Here is an 8889-nt window from a genome sequence, read left to right on the forward strand (position 1 = left end):
TCCCCCACAACATCCTACTCTCTAAATTGGAGAGATATGGGTTTGATGAGTGGACTGTTCTGTGAATAACTAATTGGTTGGATGGTCTCATCCAGAGAGCAGTAGTCAATGGCTTCATGTCTGAATGGAGATCGGTGACAAGTGGTATCCCTCGGGGCTTCATACTGGGACCAGTGCTGTTTAATATCTTTATCAGTGTCATAGACAGTGGGATCAAGTGCACCTTCAGCAATTTGAAGGTGACACCAAGCTGAGTGGTGCAGTTGTCGTGGCAGAGGGACAGGATCCATCCAGAGGGACCTGGACAATTTTTTACAATGAGTGTGATGAAGCACTGGCGCAGGTTGCCCAGAGAGGTGGTAGATGCCCCATCCCTGGGAACGTTCCAGGTCAGGTTGGATGGAGCTCTGGGCAACCTGATCTAGTGGCAGATGTCCCTGCTCGCTGCAGGAGGCTTGGACTGGATGACCTTTGAACGTTCCTTCCAACCCATGGCATTCTGTGATTCCAAAGTAATATCTGTGCTACTTGCTTACCCAAGCGGAAAAAGCAGGGGTTTGAGTTCACCTTCCAGGTGAATTCCACAGACACCAAGAATGAAGTACACATACAGAGCTGCTCTCTGCTTTTCGTTTGTGTGAGGTGCCTCTGGCTCAGGTGTCTGTATAGACAGCATCTGAGGAAAACCTCTTCTGAACTGCCTTTGAATGAAGATCTTGAACAGTTTATTTCCTGAATACCCTCTGGGCAGAGGACGCTTGTGCATCCCAGGCAGCAAAAATGTAGTCTGTGCAGTGTCAGGTGTTTTGGCAGTTGTTCAGTCAGCTGGGAATGTCAGTGATTCCTGTGGAGGCCTGCCTTTGACTGCTAACGTATTTTTCAGTAAATGACAAAATTGAAGAGTATGTTTGCTGAGTATTGTTTAATGAGTGTATGTTTTAATTACTATACTTAATTAATACTTAATTACTATACTAATTAATAATTAATTCTTAATTGCTATACTTAATTGTGCTTTCTTCTAAGCTGTCATACGTGATTTTTTTCCTGAAGATCACAGTCCTTTCAACTTACCTGCATTTCAGTGTTGTTCGTATGTCGTTCATTGTAGCTGGGGCCATTACGAGTAATCATCTCAAAGTAAAGCCACACCCAAGCTATTCTAGTCTGCATTTGTTAGAAGAGCTTTAGAATATTATTATATTATTATTCTTGATATTGGATCCATCTGTTCAATCTTCCTGGGCAGAATAAAATCTTCAGGAAGTTCAGAACTGAGAAGTGACCTCAGTCCACAGAGATTCAGCTTTGATTTTCTGCCTCTTTGAAGCCTGTTGAGTCAACCAGATCTCCCACCTAAAAAACTTCCATGAGAAGAATGTTCCAAGGCATTTTAAGTGGATAACTGATAGTTCTGCTTATTAATTCTGTGTTTGTTACCTAGTTGGGCTCTAGTACCACTTCTAATTTGGGGGAAATGCCCCCTCAGCTCTGTTACTTGATGGAATTCTCTTTCCAGCTGTCTTCACTAAAAAAAAAAAGGGAGTAGAAAAGCTGTTGCAGATGTTAGGCACAGCACTCAGCAAAAACCTCAGTGAATGAAAGGAGATGACCATTGTTCATAGCTCCTTTCCTCTGCTTCCTCCTTTCTGACAGTACTGTTGCGTTTTAATCATCTCTGTTCTAGTCTCAGACTGAAGAAACCTTCCAAGAAGTCAGTTTTGGTGTACCAGGCTAATATGCTATTTGAAAAGCCCATAATCCCCCTTTCTGGGAGCTGTATGAAGCATTCAAATTAACCAACCAGCAGTCTTTGAATAATTAATAGAAGAACTTTATGGAGACCTGATACTGTTTAGAACCACCAGAAAGGTCAATTTATACTCCTGCCTACTGCTAGCTATGACATGAAAGAACCATAAATTGAAACAGTCTGTAGCATATGTAGAGGAACAATCCTGTTTCCTTCCTAAGTTCATCAACATGTACAACAATATGAATGAAATTTTCCGTTTTTGCTGCCTGGGATGCACAAGCTTCCTCTGCACAGATGGTATTCAAGAAATAACAAACTTCTCAAGTTTGACACCTGAGCTAGAGGCACCTCACACAAACGAAAAGCAGAGAGCAGCTCTGTATGTGTACCTCGCTCTTGGTGTCTGTGGAATTCACCTGGAAGGTGAGTTCAAACCCCTGCTTTTTTCATATTCCGTATTCTTTGAATCTGCATCTGACTGAAGTATCCCAGCCTGCTCCTTACACTGTTCCTGATTTCCAGGAAAAATGAAAATACCATAGTTTCTGAAGCAGGCATGTTCATGATTTTTCAGGAGTGGGTTGTATCTTTAGACGCTCAGTTCTGTCCCGATTCTGCCCAGTTCATCGTGTCTGACTTTGCCCATTCTGTTTTAAAATTGAGAGATTCAGACACTATTTTTCCTTCTTGTTTAGTGAAAGATTTTAAAAAATGTTTTCTACTATTCCTGTAAGTTTGTTCTTGCCCTGCAAGAGGAATGAGCATAAACTTCATGGTAGACTACTGCCTTTTGCACCCTTTGTTCGCTCTGACATGTACATACGCCATGTCGAGGCTGCAGAGCCTTCTTTCTCCTGACCTTTGTCATTTTTTGTTTGCTTTTACAGAGTGTAAGAGTTCATAGTAACTGTTTATAGCAGACCTAAATTCTCTATTAAATAAAATTTCAGCGACTGTCCTAGTTTCAAGGTTGCTTCTTAGTGGGGAGTCTGAATTCAACTGCCTTTTTAGACGTTCTTTATCAATTTTGATACTGTTTTCTCCTGACCGTTACATCTTTACTACCTTACAAACAGATTTGTTCAAAATCATTTCATTTTTTAAAGTGTTTAAGCATATATTAATCAAACCGTCATGACCACAATTGGTGTTTCATACCAAACAAATACATTTTTTTGTGAGATTGTGTGTTCAGCATTTGCATTCCCTAACAGAGCCATTTCTGGAAAATGAGAAAAATATCCAAAAACAATATGGAATTTTATTCCAGCATACACAAACAAACCTATGCCAGCCTTGAATCACAGATTTAACTGGTTTGTTTCACCAACAGATTTTTTTAATGTGTGTATTTTATTACCTCTTATTCTGTATCGCCCTCGTTTGACCTCTGTGTCATGCAGTGCTCTGTGGGGTCTTTTTTTTTTATTTTCCCATACCTTTATGCTCTTCAGGTATGCACTTCGTGGTTGATTCAGGTTTTACATTTTAGGAATAAAATGAGCAAATATTTAAGGAAAAATTTTAGGAATAAATTGAGTAAATAAAACTTCAGGTGAATTCTCATTCAGAGCTGGTGCAGCAATTAGATATACCTTGTATAGGGCAGCCGCATTAGTAGGTTTTATTTATTTTTTTATTTCTTCTGGCCTCTACAACTACAGTGCATTAAGTGCTGTGTTTGGGAAAGCTTCTTGAGTGTGTTTTAAGGATGGGGACAGTCTTTTTAACAAGGCCTGTTGCAACAGGAAAAGGAGTGGTGGTTTTAAACTGAGAGTAGATTCAGACTAGATATAGGGAAGAAATTTTTTACAATGAGTGTAGTGAAACACTGGCACAGGTTTCCCAGAGAGGTGGTAGATGCCCCATCCCTGGGAACGTTCCAGGTCAGGTTGGACAGGACTCTGAGCAACCCAATCTAGTGGCAGATGTCCCTGCTCACTGCAGGAGGCTTGGACTGGATCACCTTTGAAGGTCCTTTCCAACCCAGAACTTCCAACCATTCTGTGGTTCTGTGTTTACAGGTACAACATTGGACTCTGGTACTTGTTCTACCTTTGTTGAAAACTCTCTCATTGTTACCTGCTCCTACTTTTTTATATTCATAGAATCATAGAATCATCTGGTTGGAAGAGACCTTTAAGATCATCAAGCCCAACCATTCACCCTGCACTGCCAGGGTTGTTACATGTTAGTTATAAAAACATACAGTAATTACTGGAACAGTAGTTAACCTGTTTTCTTTCAATCACTAGTCTTGAAGTGAGTTTCTTCTACCTCTTGTCTTCCCTACCCAAGTTGTTCTATGAGGGCTAGAGCAGGTAGAACACTGTTTCTTAATGGCTCTGTGGTCCCCTTATCCTCCCATCCCATTTCAGCATCCCCATCCCTGTGGTACACACTCCTGAGTATGCCCTCACTGCATTTCCTATGTCCTAACCTCATTTCTTCAAGAATTCAGTCTTAAAAATGTGATTATTTTTTATACACACATATGTATTGCACATATTGGAGTTATGGCTTGTCTTCTGACATATACATTTCTCATTTATTGTTCTTGATTGAATTTGGCATCAGAAAGATTAAATAGTAACTTAGGTTTTTCATGTTCTTTGACTGTTCTTCCTCAGGAGTGAGAGGCTCAGAACTCGGAACACTGTGTCTGTATAGACTTGCAAAAATGGAAGCCCTATATATTTTTACTGGCTTTTTGTCCTGTTAGTACTAATGGATTTACACTTTATTTCACGTGCTTGTTTTTTTAAATAAAAGACTATGCCTCCTGAGGGGTGAACTTAGATTTTCTGATTTTTGTAAGTATCTTCTCACACTGATATTGTCTGAAAACACTTGAAGCCTTCAGGACCAAAGAATGGAACTCAATGTCAGTAAACAAATAATGTTTATTGCTTTCTAAGTGTTTACACAATGACAAAAATCAGTGCTCTAGGGAATCATATTGTAAAAAGGAACGGTATGTTTAAATTAGGTTTCCATGTGAAATACAGCTACTTTTTATGAATGTTGTGGAAACATAAACTGGAAAGAAAATCTGCATGCTGATAAAATGGAGGCTTGATTTTTATTTGTTCAAATGCAAACATAATCATGTACGAAGTTAATTTCTGGTTCTGATATTAATTAATCTGTAAACAGAAGTTGGTAGTATGGTTGCACTTTGGAACGTGGTGGCTTTTTTGTTTACTTTGTTTGTGAACTTGTAAATAGACAATGTGTGTTATTTTAAATGTTCAGTGCATATAGGAGTTAGCAAATTTGTACATTAAATGCAACTACCGTTTTTGTGAAATTAAAGAAAAAAGAAAAATTACAGTGTATTGACTTTCACTGACTGTGTTGTAAGAACAAGGGTTATTCAGTGTGAGGCTGTGATTTGTAAGCTACGTTAATGAGATCCCTCTCGCAGTTTTAGACATCAGCCCTGCCTTCGGCTGTCCATTTTCTTCCATGGCCTGAATGCATATTCAGGATATCTTATATTAAGATACAGTAGTGTTTTGTTTAATACAAGTATTTCTAGAGTAGTTAATGATTTCACTCTTGTAACGTGACTATATCTGTGTGTAAGGTGTAAGGTGTGCTCGCAGTGCATATGGGGTTTGGCCGTGAGTGTGTAAGTAGAATTTTGGCTGATACCTCCCTGATGGAAGGAAACAAAAAAATCCCCACGTTATCCATCAAGTTTGTGTGAATGCTGCAAGTGATGTCACTTTGGCTGACTGTACTGTCCGTTTTATTTTACAAGGTGAGCTCGTGGGTTACCTGGCTGATCCTGACTGCAGGTTCTATGGAGGAGAAACGAGAAGTCTTCTCATATTTAGTACATGTGGCAAAATGCTGCTGGAATATGGGCAACTACAATGCAGTAATGGAATTTCTGGCAGGGCTAAGGTACTGGCAACTCTTCTTTTGAATGGCTTTTCAGTGACAGATTATACTGTGGCTTCTGTTAAGCAGGTGTCTCTGGAGAACAACGGACTAAACAGAAATTCGTGGCTAAATGACATAATATCACCCCGTGACTTCCTAGTAATCCCTTTTGGAAAAGTGAAGCATGCTAAAATCTGGGTTGTTTTTTTTTCCAAATGCTCTGGAGACACCATCAGTTTTCCTGGTACATGCTAAGCATGTTACATTAGAAAACATACATTTTTTTTTCTAAAGAAAAATATTTTAAATGTAAGAAGAAGATGGGAAAGCAGTTGTGTTTTATCTAATCAACTAAAACTAATGTAACTTGGTGTTTCCAGAACATAAGTGAAACATAATGGTGATGATGTTCTAAAAGGGTCTGTCTTAAAATGTACAAAAATTCCCAACCCAAAATACAAAAAAACCGCAAGAAAGCAAAATGAACAGCTAAAGCTCTTTTTTTAACCCCTCCAATTTACTTATACCGACTGGTTTTGGGATCTCATACTGTCACGGTCTTACATACCCAGACCTGCAGTGTCTCCAGAAGAGACAGTATGACGTTAAAGACAGCTTGTTGCTAGACTTCCCGCAGTTACAGGTTCATATGGGCAGAGGTAGTTCAGAAGGCAGCAAACTGGACTGACAGGGAAGAGTTAAGATCAAATTTCCCATGTCTTAGCTTTTACCCTCCTTGTATATTGAGTTTGTGTAATAAAACTTTAAAGTGTTGGTATTGTCGCTCTTTGTGGCTTAGTAAGGATTCTCATTGAGCTATTTGTTTACATTTTTGGTATATAGAACACATTTGAAACACTCGTAGGCACAGGGAGTCTTTTTGAGCAGAATGCATCCACAGTCTCCAAGCCATATAGGTTGTGAGGGAAAGCACAAAGCCAATTAAGGGCTTAATTTTATCTCTAATGCATCGGCACAGCACAAGGGAAATTTTGAGCAGAATGCATCCACAGTCTCCAAGCCATATAGGTTGTGAGGGAAAGCACAAAGCCAATTAAGGGCTTAATTTTATCTCTAATGCATCGGCACAGCACAAGGTAAAGAGAGGAGAGGAAGGCTCGTGCTGATTAGCTGTGTTTCCGGGACTGGGACAGAAAGTGGGGTTAAGGATGTTCTTCTGTTTCTACAGACCTTTTGGTATGTCTGGGGCCCACAGTGGGTAGAACGGCCGTATCATTGCATAGACACACAGCGCAGGAAGTGAGAGAACTCCCAGTGGTACTTGCAGCAGCACAAGGTAAAGAGAGGAGAGGAAGGCTCGTGCTGATTAGCTGTGTTTCCGGGACTGGGACAGAAAGTGGGGTTAAGGATGTTCTTCTGTTTCTACAGACCTTTTGGTATGTCTGGGGCCCACAGTGGGTAGAACGGCCGTATCATTGCATAGACACACAGCGCAGGAAGTGAGAGAACTCCCAGTGGTACTTGCAGTCCTCAGGGAGCACCAGGAGCGATTTCTGTTTGGAATCAAAGATTCTTTTCATCTACAGCACTGCTTTGGTGCCTGAGAGCTGGAACATGGTCCTGAAAATATTTTCCATGAAAATAACTAATTTATTTTGTGACTGAAATGGGGGAAAAAATCAATGTAAATTATTTTAAATAAATTAGATTTTAAAAAACCCCAACTTTGCTAACTTCACAAATAGTTCGTAATATAACTAAAGGATTTTGTAATAAACCATCTGGTTTATCTTTTTGCATTTCCTTAATCTTTTCTTATTTCCAAGGCCCTTATAAATTTGAGGCAATGATACAATTAAAACGTTAGAAATACAGCTTGTATGTTTTACTCAGCTTGACTTTTATTAAACCGTGAGATGTTACTCAAATCGTTCAGACTGCTTGTTTCTCCTTTTTAGTTCTGTTCTTTAGTAATTCAAAGAGGGGAGAAATGGTCCACTAATGAGAATTTTTATAAAAATAATGACCTTAATTTCATACATTCATTTCTCAACAATGATGATAATTTCCTCTATTACATATATGCTGCAAGTGTTGAACTTGAATGTAAATTGGTTTTAATTTTTTTAGTAAGTGTTTTGATCTCTTTTTGTTGTAGGTCAAGAAAAGTTTTAAAAATGTGGCAATTTATGGACCAGTCTGATATTGAAACCATGCGAAGTCTGAAAGATGCTATGGCACAACATGAGTCATCATCTGAATACAGGAAGGTGGTGAACCGGGCACTCAATATTCCAGGCTGTAAAGTCGTTCCTTTCTGTGGTGTATTTTTAAAAGAGCTTTGTGAAGTTTTGGATGGAGCATCAAGCCTCATCAGGCTCTGTCCACGGTATAACTCTCAGGATGAAACATTAGAGGTAAATGAGACTGATACTCTAAGAGGTTGCATTCATAGCATCCAATGCTTTATTTTATATTATTTATTATTTTATACAAAGGCATCATCTAATAAAAGTTTTATAAACGAGACTGCTACCAGAATGTTCAGTTACGTGGACCTCAGTTCAATTCCCATAGGTACTGCAGCAATTTAGATTTGGCTGTTCATACCTAGTTTGGTATTGGTGTACAGAGAAATTAACATTAGTACCAAAGGATCATGTTTTACTTTGGGTAAAGTAAGTATGTAAATCCTTAAAGATATAACCGTCTTTTGCTAAATGCTCTGACCTTCCACTTAATTAATTGGGAATTGGAAGGTTTTCAGTTCCTTGAGAACGGAATTCAGAAGTTCAGTGGATCAAGCTTCTCCTCTATGAAAAGAAGCAATTTCTTTGAATTTTATCATTTCGGTTTTAAAAGAAAATTCCCCGTTACGTGAAAAGATTAAGACTAAGGCTTTTAAATAGTTTTCGGGAGTTATTGTAACGTATGTTACTTGATTTATACAGTGATCTGGTCTGTTCAGATTAGGAAGTAGGTACAAAATCCCATTAGAAGCTAATAGGAAATATATGCTAAATATTCTTAATTGTAAAAATGTCTCTGGTGAGAAATAGATGACACAGTAATCTATTTATAACTATATTAATCTTTTAGATATCTCTAGTTTGTTTCAGATTACAGTGGACAAGATAATTTCTTGCAACGAGTAGGCCAAGATGGTTTAAATAATCCGGAAAAAGAATCAACAGCAAACAATATATTTCAAACTATTCGGAGCTGCAATCGCAGTTTGGAGTCTGAAGAGGGTGAAGATAATTTTAGTGAAGGGAGCGGTT

The 8889-nt window shown here is 38.7% G+C and overlaps 1 protein-coding gene across 1 annotated transcript in view; it reads left to right on the forward strand.

Moving 5' to 3' along the window:
- The first annotated feature begins 1983 nt into the window (after positions 1–1983).
- The window catches only part of PLCE1 (phospholipase C, epsilon 1), a 44032-nt gene continuing 37126 nt past the window's right edge, over positions 1984–8889 (forward strand). The window contains exons 1-5 of the mRNA XM_010142706.1: positions 1984–2179; positions 4387–4388; positions 5523–5668; positions 7767–8025; positions 8718–8881. Of these exons, the coding sequence (XP_010141008.1) occupies positions 1984–2179; positions 4387–4388; positions 5523–5668; positions 7767–8025; positions 8718–8881 (767 nt within the window). The remainder of the gene's footprint in view (positions 2180–4386; positions 4389–5522; positions 5669–7766; positions 8026–8717; positions 8882–8889) is intronic.

Source organism: Buceros rhinoceros, unplaced genomic scaffold, assembly GCF_000710305.1.
Source record: "Buceros rhinoceros silvestris isolate BGI_N320 unplaced genomic scaffold, ASM71030v1 scaffold6379, whole genome shotgun sequence".
Taxonomy (NCBI): domain Eukaryota; kingdom Metazoa; phylum Chordata; class Aves; order Bucerotiformes; family Bucerotidae; genus Buceros; species Buceros rhinoceros.